Source organism: Elephas maximus, chromosome 3, assembly GCF_024166365.1.
Source record: "Elephas maximus indicus isolate mEleMax1 chromosome 3, mEleMax1 primary haplotype, whole genome shotgun sequence".
Classification (NCBI taxonomy): Eukaryota; Metazoa; Chordata; class Mammalia; order Proboscidea; family Elephantidae; genus Elephas; species Elephas maximus.
Genome location: NC_064821.1, coordinates 7,495,324 through 7,512,832, shown reverse-complemented (window position 1 = coordinate 7,512,832; position 17,509 = coordinate 7,495,324). Strand labels below are relative to the sequence as shown.

General features: G+C 50.7%; 1 protein-coding gene across 2 annotated transcripts in view; it reads right to left on the bottom strand.

Annotated features, from left to right (window-relative positions):
- Positions 1-30: 30 nt before the first annotated feature.
- Positions 31-17,509, bottom strand: part of HDGFL2 (HDGF like 2) — a 30,745-nt gene continuing 13,266 nt past the window's right edge. The window contains exons 4-16 of one of the 2 annotated variants that reach the window (XM_049876451.1): positions 10,263-10,463; positions 7,849-7,965; positions 7,677-7,748; positions 5,835-5,988; positions 5,672-5,747; positions 5,266-5,581; positions 3,807-3,910; positions 2,794-2,867; positions 2,484-2,554; positions 2,084-2,185; positions 1,661-1,874; positions 797-926; positions 31-331 (exon numbers count right to left, since the gene is read on the bottom strand). In XM_049876451.1, coding sequence (XP_049732408.1) covers positions 235-331; positions 797-926; positions 1,661-1,874; positions 2,084-2,185; positions 2,484-2,554; positions 2,794-2,867; positions 3,807-3,910; positions 5,266-5,581; positions 5,672-5,747; positions 5,835-5,988; positions 7,677-7,748; positions 7,849-7,965; positions 10,263-10,463 — 1,728 coding nt within the window. In that variant the 3' untranslated portion in view covers positions 31-234. Of the gene's footprint in view, positions 332-796; positions 927-1,660; positions 1,875-2,083; positions 2,186-2,483; positions 2,555-2,793; positions 2,868-3,806; positions 3,911-5,265; positions 5,582-5,671; positions 5,748-5,834; positions 5,992-7,676; positions 7,749-7,848; positions 7,966-10,262; positions 10,464-17,509 lie in introns of both variants that reach the window. The other variant, XM_049876450.1, reaches the window with a different exon arrangement.

Below are 17,509 nucleotides of genomic sequence, written 5' to 3'. Positions count from 1 at the left end.
CAATAAAAGATTTTTTCATTAAAAAACCCTTTATATTCATTTCATGTCGGTTTGAAATCACAGAAATTAGGCAGAAAAAACCCCAGGGGACAGATACAAACGAACAGCACGGGGTTTCCCCACAAGTTCTCTGCTCTCCTGGGAGTCGGGGGAAGAAATGGGCAGCCTGGGAGGTCCACGGGGCGGTGGGCGCGGGCCTGGGCACCGGCGGGTGGGGAGGCGGGCACGTCGGGCTCAGCTCTCTTCATCCAGGGACTCCGAGTCCATCCGCACCCGCTCACGCTCCGGCCGGTCATTCCCGGGCCTGTCAGGATCGGGCCCCTCCCGCAGACTGTGAGGGGACGTGATGAGGGGTGAGGAGCTGGCCTCCCGCCCACCCGTCCTCTACAGCTGGGACGTGAGGGAGGGCTGTCGGTGGTTTTCCTATCTGCGGAGAGACTGTAAACGCGGGGGGCGGGGGCGCGGGGGTGCTGGCCAGCGTCCCCTGCACCCTACGCCAGCTCTGGTACAGCTTGCCGCTCAATAAATGTACAGCAGCGACAAACCCAGATACCGGGTGTCTCGAAGGGGCCTGTCCGGCGGCTCCCAGAGCTTGGGGCAGAGGCCTTCCCCAGGGGCTGAGTCCTGAGCTCATGCAATGGGGTGACAGGAAGTGCTGGCCACCTGGCCCCTAGGGGGTCAGCCACAAACACTGCCAAGGTGGGGCGGGAAGGCCCGGCGAGAGGCGGAGGGCCCTCGACCCCCAGGGGCAGCGCAGACAGCGGGGGGGCCTGAGCACGTGCCCGGTGGCACTTACTCGTCATGAAGGTCTTCTGAGGAGTCACCCCGGGGACCCTCCTCGGAGTTCTGCACTTCCTCCTGCTCCTGGTCGCCTGTGCTCTCGGCATTCTGGGACGTGGCCTCGCCATTCATGGGGGCGCCGAGGTCTGGACAGGAGTGAGGGGTCACAGTCTCAGCCACTGAGAGCCTGCCAGCTTGGAGACAGGGGCTCTGAAGGACCCTCCTCAGGGTCCCCGGAGCCCGTGCACCTGGCTGTCAGCTGCATCTCCATACCCACCACCACCACTTCATTAATTGGGAGCCCCTGACCCCAAGTGCCCCCGCTAGCGGGGCCGGGTGGCTTGTTGTGCCTGCAGGAGTTGGGTGCAGGCTGACACGTGGGTGCAGCAACACGGGGACAAGAATGTCACAGCCCAGAACACATGAGGAGGACAATGCCACCCAGCCGAGCTGGTCGTGCCAACGTACTGCACAGGCAGCTCTGAGCGTCAGTAACACGGACCATGGACCCAGAGGAAGGGACGCCCGCCCACTCCCTTGGCCACTGTTCTACCAGGGGTGCCCATTCCCCCATCAGCCCCTCTGTGGACCCCCCGGCCTCCATCCTTGCCTCTCTGGGGAGTTCCTACACCCTGGCCGGGACACATGTCAGGGCCTGTCACAGTGCATCTCTGGGTGCTGTGAGCCATGGGTGCACCCTGTCAGACCCCCAAGTGTGGGGTCTGAGTCGGCTACACCTGACTGCCTGGGATACCCCAAGGCAGAGCCCACTGGCCAGGGTGGGAAAAGCTGAGCCGAGCCTCTCCCGAGAATCCCCTTCTAGAAAGGTACCCTGCTGCCTTAGCCCACGAGCGCTGAAGACTGGAGACTGTGTTCTCACCGGTGCCCGGCTCGTCCTCCGCCTTCTCCTTGGGTGCCTCCTCTCCAGCCAGTGGCTCCTCGGCCCTCTCCACCTCAGCCTTTTCCTTCTCCGCCCCCGCTCGGGTGGCTTTCTGGATGGCCTCGATCTTGGGGCCCAGCACTCGCGACTTGAGCCGTGTGTAGACCTCTGCCGCCTTCTCCATCACCTCCTTGTTGGCTTTGTAGCGGCGAATCTGGCCACGGAGAGGCCTGGCTCAGGAAGTGCAGCAGGCCTAACCCCGCCCCCCGCCTGAGCCCCCATAGATGCTGCCCCTGCAGTGCTCTCCTTAAGAGATGCCCTCCAGGGACTGGCAGTTCTACCCGGCCACTCTCATCCTCGAGGACCCCAGGCTGACGCCTCACCAGGCTGGCAGCCCCTTTCATCTCTGCACTCCTGCTGTACCTTCTTCAGCGTGGCCACCACGTCCGTGTTCTTTTGGAGGATCTGAGACGTCACCTGCAGCGTCCCCAGCTCCTCCAGTGCATTGAGACATCGTTTCACGTCCTGTGGGCGGGGAGGGCGGGGAGGGACAGCGCCTGCTGAGGGGCCTCGTGACAGGAGAGCAGGACCCCACAGCACCAGGCTGCCTCCTCCAGACGGATGACAGAGCCAGGGGATAGGTGGAAGGGACCCACCTGTGGCACCACCTGATGGGGAAGCCGGGGCTGACCCCACCCACCTGCCTGTGGAGCCTGCACTCCCAGTGCCCTGCCTGGGCCTCAGTTTCCAAAGACTTCTAAGGGCTGCCAGGCACGAGGTGGCGAAGGGGGCCTCCAGCGCCACAGCCCTGCAATGGCCTTACCGGGTTGTCGACTTTCAGCGCAAACTTGATCTCGCTGTGCAGTTTCTGCAGCTTCTCCTCCACGGTAGGCTCTGTGGGCGCAAGAGCGCATGAGGGGCGTGAGCAGGGCAGCGCCAGACCACAGGGCCCCGATGGAGGAGAAGGGCTGACCTGCCGACCTGTCCACCGCCAGGCCCAGCTCCGCCTCATACACACACACACCCGACCTGTGGCTGGGGGCCTGGCCAAGCCCACGCTGGCTCTAGCATCACCAGTCTGAACTCTGGCCTCCCCCCACGTCTCTGACTGACCCCTGCGTGGCCCCCCTCACCTTTCTTCTTCTCAACCTTCCTGTCGGGTGGTAACACCTCGGACCTCTTCCGGGTTCGCTCCACCTTCAGGGGCCTGCAGAGAGCGCATCCCCTTAGGTCCCAACCAACAGGGCCTGGCCACCGCCAACCCCTCCACCACTAAGGGACCAGGGGCCTGTGGGAAGGGGGCGCACCATCTTCAGGAGGCCCTAGAAGTAGGGTTTGTGGAGGGTCAAGGTGCTGGTCTAGGTCAAGGGCAGTGCCCAAGGGGAGGCCTGCACCTCCTTTCTCTGGTTCCTACGAGCAAACCAGGGGAGATGTAGGGCTCTTTCTTCACATGTGGCTGAGGACTAATTACTCAAAGCCCAGTAAGTACGTTATTAACAGACAATGAGACAGGGCACTCCTGAGTGACGATAGCTCATCAGGCCCGACTGGGGTCCCTGAGGGCTCCTGCTCTATTCTCTGCCATGCTGGCCGGCTGATGCCACGCTGCCACGCTCCGGCAGGGCAGGCACGTCACTCAGTGGCTGGGATTCTGCTTGGTAAGTAGGTTGGGACTGGGTGCTGTCCCCCCACATCCTGGGCCTCAGACTTAAAAAAGTCTGAGAATGCTGATCTAGGGCAGGGTGTCTCCACCTTGGCACAGCTCACATGGGGGCCGGGTCCTTCTCTGGGGTGGGGTGCCCTGGACGGTGTAAGGTGTTGAGCAGTGTTCCTGGCCTCCACCCATTCGATGCCAGTAGCACTCTCCCAGTTGTGACACCCACAAATGTCCCCAGACATCGTCCAGTGGGGGGCAGTCTCCCCCTAGATGAGATCCACTGCTCTAGCGAAGGGCCCCAGTCTGGAGCAGGGCTTCCTTCACAGCCTGATGGGGCCCAAGGAACCGGAAGCTTCCACCAGATCTGGCTCCAGGGTTGAATTCAGAAGCCGGTCCATCCATCAGGGGTGATGGACCCCAGGGAGGCTGGGAATCCCAGGGACAGGAGGGACCGGGGAGCCACGGGAAGAGGGGCAGCTTGGGGCTTACTTAGCTCGGGTCTTCTCCTCTGGACGCCCTCTCTTCTCCTTCTGGCTGGGTTTCCTCGCAGGTTCGATGGTCTGTGGCTGCAACTTCTTAGCGGATTTCTTCACCTGCAACAGTGGAGGCGAGGAGGGGCTGGGGGACCAGGAAGAGACCCCCCCAGACACAGTCCCGCTCAGAGGCAGTGTTCTTGACACTCCCTGCCACCATGTTCTAATTGCCTGGAAGTGCTAGGGTAAGAGTAGGGCAGGGCAGCATGGCAACACAGACCCCAGGGCCCATGCCCAGCCAGGAGCATCCCTGGAAGCACCTCGGGGTCTGAAGTGCTAGCCTCTGCCCAGCAGAGGGAGCTGGAACCCTTGGCCCCCAGGCTTCCCGGGGTTGGGAGTTATGACGGGGAGAGAAGGGGGGCACTCTGCCTGCTTCCCTAGTAAGTGGAGGCCCTGGCTCAGGGATTGCCACTGTGTGGCAGTGCTGAGCACAGGCTAGAAAGTCATGGGCCTGAAGGTCACCCTCTGGGTTTAGGCCAGACTGCAAGTGTAGTGAGGGTGGAGAACACAACAGACTCTGTGGGCCCACAGAGCCTAGGTCAGAGCCACCAGAGGGCCCGCGCGAGCATCAGAGTCAGGGCCTGCCCCTCTGCTCACAGCCCTCCAGGGTAACCGCTTCCCTTGAGCAAAAGTCCAAGTCCTCCCTGTGGCCCACAGGGCCCTGCACGACCTGCCCTGTCCTCTTCCTGTCCTGCTCTCCTCCTCTCTCCCCCTCGCTCACTATGCTCCAGCAACACAGGCCTCCTCGCTGTTCTTCCAACGCACCAGACACAGGCCTGCCCCAGGCCTCTGCACGGGCTGTGCCCTCTGCCTGGAAGGCTCTTCCCCAGATGGCCTCACAGGTCACACCTCACTTCATCCAGATGCTTACCCTAAATGTCACCTTCTCAAGTGGGGCCTTCAGGGTCTACCCTCCTACTCCGTCTCCGTGTCCCTCTCCTTAGCGCGAACGCTCTCAAATACACCACGGCTTATACTCCTGTCTCTCCTCAGGGCAGGGGCTTCTGGGTTTCGTTTATTATTGCCCTGCTATACCCTGAGCACCTAGAATGGAGCCTAGTACACAGTGGGTGCTCAACAAAAGCAGAAAAACCAAACCAGTTGCCATAAAGTCAGTCCCGACTCTTCGCGACCCTGTGTGTGCAGAGTAGAACCACTCCACAGGGTTTTCACGGCTGTGACCTTTCAGAAGCAAACTGCCAGGCCTTTCTTCTAAGGCACCTCTGGATGGGTTCGAATCACCAACCTTTCGGCCAGTAGTCGAGCCCGTAACTGTGCCACCTGGGCCCTCCCAGGTGTTGAACAAAGAGGCAGCCTTACTGAAAAGTGCAACAACAGGGTGGGCACCAGGGAGAGGCCTTGTGGCTGTCACCCACCTCCCAGGCCCCCGGACTTTCCACCAAGACTGCACACACCTCCCTGTCCAGTCCGCCCTCAGGCTCTGAGTCGGACGAGGATGGAGGACCACGCGCTCGGCCCCGCCCGCGGCCACGCTTCTTGACAGGCCCGTCCTCCTCCCGGAGCTCGTCACCGCTGCTGTCACTGGCCCCGCTGCGGGGGGCGTCCTCGCGCTCGGCCCGCTCGCGCCGCCGCTCCTTCTCTTCCTTCTCCTGCTCGCGCAGCCGCCGCAGCTCCTCCTGCTGCTCCCGCCGCCGCTTCTCCTCCAGCTCGCGGCGCCGCTCCTCATCTCGGCGCTTCCACTCGCTGATGCGGTCCACCTCGTCACTGTCACTGCGGGCAGCAGGGGCGGGTGAGGGGAGGCGGACGGGCCGCCCGGGGGCTGTGGCCCGGCCAGGAGTGGCCCTGGGCCCCGACACCCACCTGTCACTGCTTGAGCTGGATGGGGGCCGCTCGAGCTTCGGCTTCCGGCCGCGGGGCTTTGGGGGTGGCTTCTCGGCTACAGAGAGACAAAGAGCGGTGACCACCGTCTTCCTTGGGGGTGAAGTTTCCGGAGTGACCAGGGGGCCGTGCTGGGAACCCCTACCTGGCTTCCTGCCCCGCGGAGGTTTCTTCACAGACATGTCTGAGTCAGAGGAGGAAGGAGAGGAGGAGGAGGACGCGGACCTGGCCACCACTAAAGGCTCGTCCTTGGGCCCGTCTGAGTCGGCTTTGGAGTCGGAGTCAGAGGCTGAGGCCACCTTCTGGGGAGAGGCCGTGAAGGGACGGCCGGGGTGTCACAGAAGCAAGTGAGCCTATCGCCGCTGCTCCCTTACCTGTCCCCAACGCCCCCCATCCAGTGCCTCTTCAAGGCTGAGCAATGCCCCCTCCCACCCGACCCACTCAAATGTCGTAGGATCCCCTATGTTTCGGCTAAATCACGGGAAGGGTACTTCATGCAACTGCCTGATCAAGATCAAGGTGCTTCACCTGCCCGGCCTGGGCCCCTTTCCTTGTCTGTGAAGTGGGGCGTCCTATTAGAGCCACAGTTTTCGCCTCGATTTTTTCCCCCTAAATTTTATTTATTTTGTTGTTGTTGAGAATACACATAGCAATACACGCCGCAATTCAACCATTTCTACACGTACGATTCAGTGACACTGATCAGTGTTCCAGTTGTGCAACCATCCCCAAGCACCTTTACTGAGCTGTCTCCCGACTCACACACACTCACTGCCCCTAAGCCTCCTATCTGATCTTTGCAGCTGCTGCTGTCAATTTGATCCCACAGAAACCGTTCTTAAAGAGCATAACACTCAAGGCAGACATTCCTCACTAACTTAGCCTAAATTACTGCTCAGTCTCAAGGTGACCTCAGGGAGTGTTTTTTGTTAAAGGTTTCAAGGTTATCTCAGGGCAACGGTTTCAGGGATTCATCCAGCCTCCGTGGCTCCAGAAAGTCTAGAATCCATGAGAATCTGAAATTCTGCTCTGCATTTCCCCCTTTTTGATCAGAATTCCTCTATGGAATCTTTGATGGAAACGTTCAGTAATGGTAGCCGGGCACCATCCAGTTCTCCTGGTCTCGTGGCAAACGAGGCAGTTGTTCCTGGAGCCAGTTAGCGACACATTCCCTGTCCTCCTCCTGTTCCTGACTCCCCTCCCTCCTCTGTTGCTCCAGGTGAATAGAGAACAATTGTGCCCTGGATGGCCGCCTGCAAGCCTGTAAGACCGCAGGCCCTAAGCAATGAACTAGGAGGGAGAACAGAAGGACGGAACACACTACTAGGCCAGTTAACTGGGGTGTCCCCTGAGACCATGACCCTCAACCTCCAAACCAAGGAACCAAATCCCATGAGGTGTTTGGTTGTACATAAGCAGCCTCAGCAGCTACTCCTTTTTTGTTGTTCTTGTAAATACAACTTTTTACAGGTGTACAACTTACCGACAGTAATTAAAATACCCCACTCTTACAAAAATGACACTGCCTTCTACGTGTCTGCCAACCGCGCCCTACCTCCACGAGGCACTCTCGTAATCAACTCCGTCTTCCTAATATCTTGCACGGAGGTCCCACTAGACGAGCTGATCTTATCTCCTGCCTTTAGCCCCAAAACTCTGCTGTCCCCATGGTGTACACACACATACACACGCACACACATACACACAACCCTCAAGATGGCCCCAGTCCCCTATGCCAGTACTCCAGAACACTGTTTCCCCAGGCAGACTGAGAGTCCTGCTCCCAGAGAGGTGCCTGGCAGATAGGAGTGCTCAGAAACTACGGGATGCTGCAGTCAGCAAGCAGGCCCATCTGTGGCCCAGGCCCCACCTGGGCCCAAGAGGAGCTGGCTCGAGACCCGTGGACGGTAGCCGGGGACTGTGGTGAGAAGCCTTTAGGGGTCATCCAGAGGTGGGTATGGAAAAGGCAAAACAGAACAGCCCCTACCTTTTTCTTTCTTCCTCCAACAGGGCCACGCCGTGGGGCCCGAGCCACGGCCTTCTTCTCAGGAGTGAAGTCCTGGGTGGAGGAAGGCAGCAAGATGTGGGACGTGTAGGCTGGCACCATCAGGCTCTTGCCAGGCTCCCCCTGCCCCCCAGGGATGTGCCCACCTGCTCACCTGGTCACTGGTCTTCTCAGACTCGGACGAGCTTTCTGAGTTCTCCTCTTCGGAGGGGGACACGCTGGCTTGGTCCAGATCGCTGGAGGCCTTCCGGGATCGTTTCGGCACTGCCATCTGGAAGGGGGCGGCCCAGACGCATCAGTGGGTGGGAAGCCTGGGTTCCAGGCACAGCCTTCTCCTGCCAGGGCGGGCAGCCTCCCACCTGGCCACTCACAGCCTGGGCTAGAATTGGGGTCTTTGAACCTTTCCGGGGCCAGGGACCACATGGAAAGTCTGAGAAGAACCATGGATCATTCCCAAAACACACACACACACAAACACACAGATTCTGGAACGAGCTAGAGGTAGCGACTGCATACTAACAACAACCAGCTGCTGTCAACTCCGACTCACGGCGACCCCCTGTGTGTCAGAGTAGAACTGCGCCCCACGGGGTTTTCAATGGCTGATTTCTCAATGGTGGATCGCCAGGCCTTTCTTCTGAGGTGCTTCTGGGTAGACTTGAACAGCCAACCTTTTGGTTAACAGCAGAGCGCTTAACCATTTGCAGCACCCAGAAACTCCCATGACGTAATATTAAGTGGGAAAAAAAATGAGACACACGTTGCATGTATATACTGTCAATTCTGTCAGTTACACACTTGTGTGCGTGCATGTGGACATGCAGACGCCCCGTGTGGGGTCACCGAGACCACGAAGATATACAACAGCACGTTAAGAGTCCTTGGCTCAGAACCGCCCCCTCCCCACAATATGGGTATTTTTCACTAGCTTCTTGTATTTTTTCATCTTCTGACTTATCAATCACGAACATGGCTTATTACAAGTGGAAACAAGAGCAAATGTCATTTTAAAAAAACAATAAAAAGAATGCCTTACTCTACCAAAAGAATTTGTTGATCTGCCCTGCTCCTTTCCTGATCCCAAATATTTAGAAGCTGTTAAAGGCAGGGGAAAGAATATACTTGAAAGAGTTGAGAACACACGTACACAGGAAAACTTGTACACAGGGTTTGTAGTGGCGTCATTCATAACAGCCAAAAGGGTGGAAACAACTCAAGTGCCCATCAACTGTTAGATGGGTAAACAACCCATGGTCTAACCGTACAACGGAATATAGTTCAGCTAGGAGGATGAATGAATGAAGTGTCTGTCAGCTGTTAGACAGGTAAACAACCCGTGGTCGATCCGTACAACAGAATATAGTTCAGCTAGGAGGACGAAGTGCCCGTCAGCTGTTAGATGGGTGAACAACCCGTGGTCGATCCGTATAACGGAATATGGTCCAGCTAGAAGGATGAATGAAGTGTCCGTCAGCTGTTAGATGGGTGAACAACCCATGGTCGATCCGTACAACCAAACATAGTTCAGCTAGAAGGATGAATGAAGTGTCCGTCAGCTGTTAGATCGGTGAACAACCCCTGGTCTATCCGAACAATGGAATATAGTTCAGCTAGGAGGATGATGAAGTGTCTGTCAGCTGTTAGACGGGTAAACAACCCGTGGTCGATCCGTACAATGGAACATGGTTCAGCTAGGAGGATGAATGAAGTGTCCGTCAGCTGTTAGATGGGTGAACAACCCATGGTCTATCCGTACAATGGAATATAGTTCAGCTAGGAGGATGAGTGAAGTGTCTGTCAGCTGTTAGATCAGTGAACAAACCCTGGTCTATCTGTACAATGGAATATAGTTCAGCTAGGAGGATGAATGAAGTGTCCGTCAGCTGTTAGAGGGGTGAACAACCCGTGGTCGATCCGCACAATGGACCGTGGTTCAGCTAGGAGGATGAATGAATGAAGTGTCCATCCGCTGTTAGACGGGTGAACAACCCGTGGTCGGTCCATACAACGGAACATGGTTCAGCTAGGAGGATGAATGAAGCGTCCATCAGCTGTTAGATGGGTGAACAACCCGTGGTCGCTCGCACAACAGACCATGGTTCAGCTAGGAGGATGAAGGAACGAAGCACCAATACATACTATATGTGGATGAACCTTGAAAACATTATGCTCAGTAAAAAAGCCGGTCACAAAGGACCACATATTGTATGATTTCACTTATATGAAATGTCCAGAACAGGCAAATCTGTGGAGACAGAGAGTGGCTCAGTCATTGCCTAGGGCCTGGAGGCAGCAGGGAATGGGGAGTGGGTGCTGATGGGCACGGGGTGGTGACAATGTTCCGGAACTAGAGAGTGGCAGTAGGTTTTTCCACACTCAAAAAGACTGCACAGTTGTGAAAGCATGAGTTTTATGATACGTAAATTAATAGCACAATTTTTAAAAATGTATGTTAAAAAAAAAAGGAAACGAGGGAGAGGCAGGCTGCTGGACAAGACTGTAGGGTACAAGAAGGCAGGGCCAGGCCTCACTGGGTGCCTCACCGGCCCCCAAAAACCCTTCACCTACCTTCAATGCCGAGGCCTTCCGCTTCAGGCCACTGTTGTCACTGCTCTTGTCTGAGTCCGAGTCACTCTCCATCCTGTCGCTGGCGGCTGCAGTGGTCACAGCAGTGACGGCCATGGCCCCCCGGGCCCCAGTGTCCTCGTCGGCGTCACTCCCGCCCGCGGGGTCGGCGTCAGGGGCCTCACTGTCTGAAGAACTCACAGGCTGAGGAGCAGAGAACGCATGTCAACGCGGAGTTCAGATAGCAACCTAGAGGGCAGCACCCACCGGCTTTACAAACGGGGGAAACCAAGGCCTGCGAGTGTGATGGAACCGTGGGGGGAGGGGAGAGTGGTGCTGGGGTGGGGCTGCAGGATGGCTGGTCCAGCTCTGCCACGATTGGGCTTAGGCTGCGGGCATGTGATTTAAACCTCCCTGTGCCTGTTTCCACACGTGCTTGCCGTGGTCACACGCAGTGTGAGAAGGAGGTGCCACGACAGCTCCCCGAGTGTGGAAGTGCTGCTCTGACCCAGCACGGCCCCGTCTAACCTAAAATCTCAACAAGCTCTTTCCTAAATGACTGATATTGAGAGAGATAGAGACAGAGATTTTAAAAAGTTCAAGTCCATTGACTGATGACTGGATAAACACGATGTGGTCCATCCATACAATGGGATAGTAAACCAGCTGCCGCCAAGGCGACTCATGGTGACCCTGTGCATCAGAGCAGAGCTGAGCTTCCACAGGGTTTTTAATAGTTGATTTCTCAGAAGTATGTTGCCAGGCCTTTCTTCCGAGGTGTCTGAGTGGACTCAAACTGCCAGCCTTGTGGTCAGTAGTCGAGCCTGTTAACCATTTGCACCACCATTATTCAGCCATAAAAAGAAATGAAATCCTCATCAAAATGACAGCACTAAACTCATACCTATCCATAATTACGCTGAATGTAAATGGACTAAATGCACCAATAAAAAGACAGAGAGTGGCAGAATGGATAAAAAAACACAATCTGTCTATATGCTGCCTATAAGAGACACACCTTAGACTTAGAGACACAGGCAAACTAAAACTCAAAGGATGGAAAAAAATATACCAAGCAAACAACAATCAAAAAAGAGCAGAAGTGGCAATATTAACTTCTGACAAAATAGGCTTTAAAGTTAAATCCACCACAAAGGATAAGGAAGGACACTATATAATGACTGAAAGGACATTATACCAAGAGGATATAACCATATTAAATATTTATGTACCCAATGACAGGGCTGCAAGATACATAAAACAAACTCTAACAGCACTGAAAAGTGAGATAGACAGCTCCACAATTACAGTAGGAAACTTCAACACACCACCTTCAGTGAAGGACAGGACATCCAGAAAGAAAGACAATAAAGACACGGAAGATCTAAACGCCACAATCAACCAACTTGACCTCATAGACACATACAAAATGCTCCTTTCTTTTCTTGTGCACATAGAACATTCTCTAGAATAGACCACATATTGGGTCATAGAGCAAGTCTTGGCAGAAACCAAAACATGGAAATATTACAAAGCATCTTCTCTGACCCTAAGTCCATAAAAGTAGAAATCAGTAACAGAAAAAGCAGGGAAAAGAAATCAAACACTTGGAAACTGAACAATACCCTGCTCAGAAAAGACTGGGTTATAGAAGACATTAAGGATGGAATAAAGAAATTCATAGAATCCAATGACAATGAAAACATTTCCTATCAGAACCTTTGGGACTCAGAAAAACCAGTGCTCAGAGGCCAATTTGTATCAATAAATGCACACATCGAAAAAGAAGAAAGGGCCAAAATCAAAGAATTATCCCTACAACTTGAACAAATAGAAAGAGAGCAACAAAAGAAACCCTCAGACACCAGAAGAAAGAAAATAATAAAAATTAGAGCAGAATTAAATGAAATAGAGAACAGAAAAACAACTGAAAGAATTAACAAGACCAAAAGCTGGTTCTCTGAAAAAAATTAATAAAATTGATAAACCATTGGCCAAACTGACAAAAGAAAAACAGGAAAGGAAGCAAATAACTCAAATAAGAAATGAGATGGGCAATATTACAACAGACCCAACTGACATAAAAAGAATCATATCAGATTACTATGAAAAACTGTACTCTTAACAAATTTGAAAACCTAGAAGAAATGGATGAATTCCTAGAAACATACTACCTACCTAAACCTACCTGCCTAAGTTGTATTCTATCCTATAGGGTCGCTATGAGTCGGAATCAACTTGACGGCACCAGGTTGTTTAGATTAAACTAACACAAACAGAGCTAAAAAAAAAGAACAACTAAATAAACCCATAACAAAAGAAAACATTGGAAAGGGAATCAAAAAACTCCCAACAAAAAAAAAAGCCCTGGCCCAGCGGGCTTCACTGCAGAGTTCTACCAAACTTTGAGAAGAGTTAACACCACTACTACTTAAGATATTTCGGAGCATAGAAAAGGACGGAATACTTCCAAACTCATTCTAGCATATCCCTGATACCAAAAACAGGTAAAGACACCACAAAAAAAGGACAGAATACAACTTAGGCAGGTTACAGACCTATATCCCTCATAACTTAGATGCAAAAATCCTCAACAAAATTCTAGCCAATAAAATTCAACAACATATCAAAAAAATAATTCACCATGACCAAGTGGGTTTCATACCAGGTATGCAGGGATGGTTCAACATTAGAAAAACAATGTAATCCCTCATATAAATAAAACAAAAGACAAGAACCACATGGTCTTATCAATTGATGCAGAAGAGGCATTAGTCAAAGTTCAACACCGATTCATGACACAAACTCTCGACAAAATAGGAATCTAAGGAAAATTCCTTGACATGATAAAGGGCATTTATACAAAGCCAACAGCCAACATCGTCCTAAATGGAGTCTGAAAGCATTCCCCTTGAGATTGGGAGCCAGACAAGGATGCCCTTTATCATCACTCTTAATTCAACATGATGCTGGAAGTCCTAGCCAGAGCAATTAGGCTAGATGAAGACATAACGGGCATCCAGATTGGTATAGAAGAAGTAAAACTATCTCTATTTGCAGATGACATGATCTCATACACAGAAAACCCCAAAGAATCCTCAAGAAAACTACTGAAACTAATAGAAGAGCTCAACAGAGTATCAGGATATAAAACAAACCTACAAAAATCAGTTGGATTCCTCTACACCAACAAAAAGAACATCGAAGAGGAAATCACCAAATCAGTACCATTTACAGTAGTCCCCAAGAAGATAAAATACTTAGGAATAAATCTTACCAGAGACGTAAAAGACCTATACAAAGAAAACTACAAGGCACTACTGCAAGAAACCAAAAGAGACCTACATTTCTATTCTACCAAAAGCCATCTATAGATACAATGCAATTCTGATCCAAATTCTAACAACATTTTTTAACGAGATGAAGAAACAAATCACCAGCTTCATATGGACGGGAAAGAGGCCCTGGATAAGTAAAGCATTACTGAAAAAGAAGAACAAAGTGGGAGGCCTCACACTCTCTGATTTTAGAACCTCTTTTAACGCCACAGTAGTCAAAACAGCCTGGTACTGGCACAACAACAGACACACAGACCAGTGGAACAGAATTGAGAATCCAGACATAAATCTATCCACATATGGGCAGCTGTTATTTGACAAAGGCCCAAAGTCAGTTAAATGGGGAAAAGACAGTCTTTTCAACAAATGGTGCTAGCATAACTGGATATCCATCTGCAAAAAAATGAAACAAGACCCATACCTCACTCCATGCACAAAAACGAACTCAAAATGGACCGAAGACCTAAATATAAAATCTAAAACGATAAAGATGATGGAAAAAAAAAATAGGGACAATGCCAGGAGCCCTAATACATGGCATAAACAGTATACAAAACATTACTAACAATGCACAAATACCAGAATAGAAACCAGATAACTGGGAGCTCCTAAAAAGCAAACACGTACGCCCATCCAAAGACTTCACCAAAAGAGTAAAAAGATTATCTACAGACTGGGAAAAAGTTTTCAGCTATGACATTTCCGATCAGCGTCTGAGCTCTAAAATCTACAAGATACTGCAAAAACTCAACTACAAAAAGACAAATAACGCAATTAAAAAACGGGCAAAGGATATGAACAGGCACTTCACTGAAGATATTCAGGTAACTAACAGAAACATGAGGAAATGCTCACGATCATTAGCGGTTACAGAAATGCAAATCAAAACTGCAACGAGATTCCATCTCACTCCAACAAGGCTGGCATTAATCCAAAACACACAAAATAATAAATGTTGGAGAGGCTGTGGAGAGACTGGAGCACTTATACACTGCTGGTGGGAATGTAAAAAGGGACCACCACTTTGGGAATTGATTTGGCGCTTCCTTAAAAAACTAGAACCACCATACGATCAGCAATCCCACTCCTTGGAATATACCCTAGGAAAGTAAGAGCCTTCACACAAACACATATATGCACACCCATGATCATTGCCCCCCATGTGTCTGTCAGTTTGTCATACTGTGGAGGCCTGCGTGTTGCCGTGATGCTGGAAGCTATGCCACCGGTATTCAGATACCAGCAGGGTCACCCATGGAGGACAGGTTTCAGCTGAGCTTCCAGACTAAGACAGACTAGGAAGAAGGACCCAGCAGTCTACTTCGGAAAAGCATTAGCCAGTGAAAACCTTATGAATAGCAGCGGAACATTGTCTGATATAGTGCTGGAAGATGAGCCCCCCAGGCTGGAAGGCACTCAAAAGATGACTGGGGAAGAGCTGCCTCCTCAAAGTAGAGTTGACCTTAATGATGTGGATGGAGTAAAGCTTTCAGGACCTTCATTCGCTGATGTCGAACGACTCAAAATGAGGAGAAACACCTGCAAACATCCATTAATAATCAGGACCTGGAATGTACGATGCATGAACCTAGGAAAATTAGAAATCATCAAAAATGAAATGGAACACATGAACATTGATATCCTAGGCGTTAGTGAGCTGAAATGGACTGGTATTGGCCATTCTGAATCAGACAATCATATAGTCTACTGTGCTGGGAATGACAACTCGAAGAGGAATGGTGTTGCAGTCATCGTCAAAAAGAACCTTTCAAGATCTATCCTGAAGTACAACGCTGTCAGTGATAGGATAATATCCATATGCCTACAAGGAAGACCAGTTAATATGACTATTATTCAAATTTACGCACCAACCACTAGGACCAAAGATGAAGAGATAGAAGATTTTTATGAGCTGCTGCAGTCTGAAATTGATTGAACATGCAATCAAGATGCATTGATAATCACTGGCGATTGGAATGCGAAAGTTGGAAACAAAGAAGAAGGATCAGTAGTTGGAAAATATGGCCTTGGTGACAGAAACGATGCCAGAGATTGAATGATAGAATTTTGCAACACCAACAACTTCTTCATTGCAAATACCTTCTTTCACCAACATAAATGGCGACAATACACATGGACCTTGCCAGATGGAACACACAGAAATCAAACTGACTACATCTGTGGAAAAAGACGATGGAAAAGCTCAATATCATCAGTCAGAACAAGGCCAGGGGCCGACTGTGGAACAGACCGTCAATTGCTCATATGCAAGTTCAAGAGAAACTGAAGAAAATCAGAGCAAGTCCACGAGAGACAAAATACGACCTTGAGTATATCCCACCTGAATTTAGAGACCATCTCAAGAATAGATTTGACGCATTGAACATTACTGACTGAAGACCAGACGAGTTGTAGAATGACATCAAGGACGTCATCCATGAAGAAAGCAAGAGGTCATTGAAAAGACAGGAAAGAAACAGAAGACCAAGAAGGATGTCAGGGGAGACTCTGAAACTTGCTCTCGAACATCAAGCAGCTAAAGCAAAAGGAAGAATTGATGAAGTAAAAGAACTGAAGATTTCAAAAGGCGGCTTGAGAAGACAAAATAAAGTATTATAACGACATGTCCAAAGAGCTAGAGATGGAAAACCAAAATGGAAGAACGTGCTTGGCGTTTCTCAAGCTGAAAGAACTGAAGAAAAATTCAAGCCTGGAGTTGCAATAGTGAAGGATTCCGTGGGGAAAATATTAAATGACGCAGGAAGCATCAAAAGAAGATGGAAGGAATACACAGAGTCATTATACCAAAAAGAATTAGTCGATGTTCAACCATTTCAAGAGGTGGCATATGATCAGGAACTGATGGTACTGAAGGAAGAAGTCCAAGCTGCTCTGAAGGCAATAGCAAAAAACAAGGCTCCAGGAATTGATGGAATATCAATTGAGATGTTTCAACAAACAGATGCAGCACTGGAGGTGCTCACTCGTCTATGCCAAGAAATATGGAAGACAGCTTCCTGGCCAACTGACTGGAAGAGATCCATATTTATGCCTATTCCCAAGGAAGGTGATCCAACCGAATGTGGAAATTATAGAACAATATCATTAATATCACAGGCAAGCAAAATTTTGCTGAAGATCATTCAAAAACGGCTGCAGCAGTGTATCAACAGGGAACTGCCAGAAATTCAGGCCGGTTTCAGAAGAGGACGTGGAACCAGGGATATCATTGCTGATGTCAGATGGATCCTGGCTGAAAGCAGAGAATACCAGAAGGATGTTTAAAAAAAAAAAAAAGAAGGCTGTTTACCTGTGTTTTATTGACTATGCAAAGGCATTTGACTGTGTGGATCATAACAAATTATGGATAACACTGCAAAGAATGGGAATTCCACAACACTTAATTGTGCTCATAAGGAACCTTTATATATATCAAGAGGCAGTTGTTCGGACAGAACAAGGGCGTACTGATTGGTTTAAAGTCAGGAAAGGTGTCCATCAGGGTTGTATTCTTTCAGCATACCTATTCAATCTGCATGCTGAGCAAATAATCCGAGAAGCTGGACTATATGAAGAAGAACGGGACATCAGGATTGGAGGAAGACTCATTAACAACCTGCGTTATGCAGATGACACAACCTTGCTTGCTGAAAGTGAAGGGGACTTGAAGCACTTACTGATGAAGATCAAAGACCACAGCCTTCAGTATGGATTACACCTCAACATAAAGAAAACAAAAATCCTCACAACTGGACCGATAAGCAACATCGAGATGAATGGAGAAAAGATTAAAGTTGTCAAGGATTTCGTTTTACTTGGATCCACAATCAACAGCCACGGAAGCAGCAGTTAAGAAATCAAAAGACGCATTGCATTGGGCAAATCTGCTGCAAAGGACCTCTTCAAAGTGTC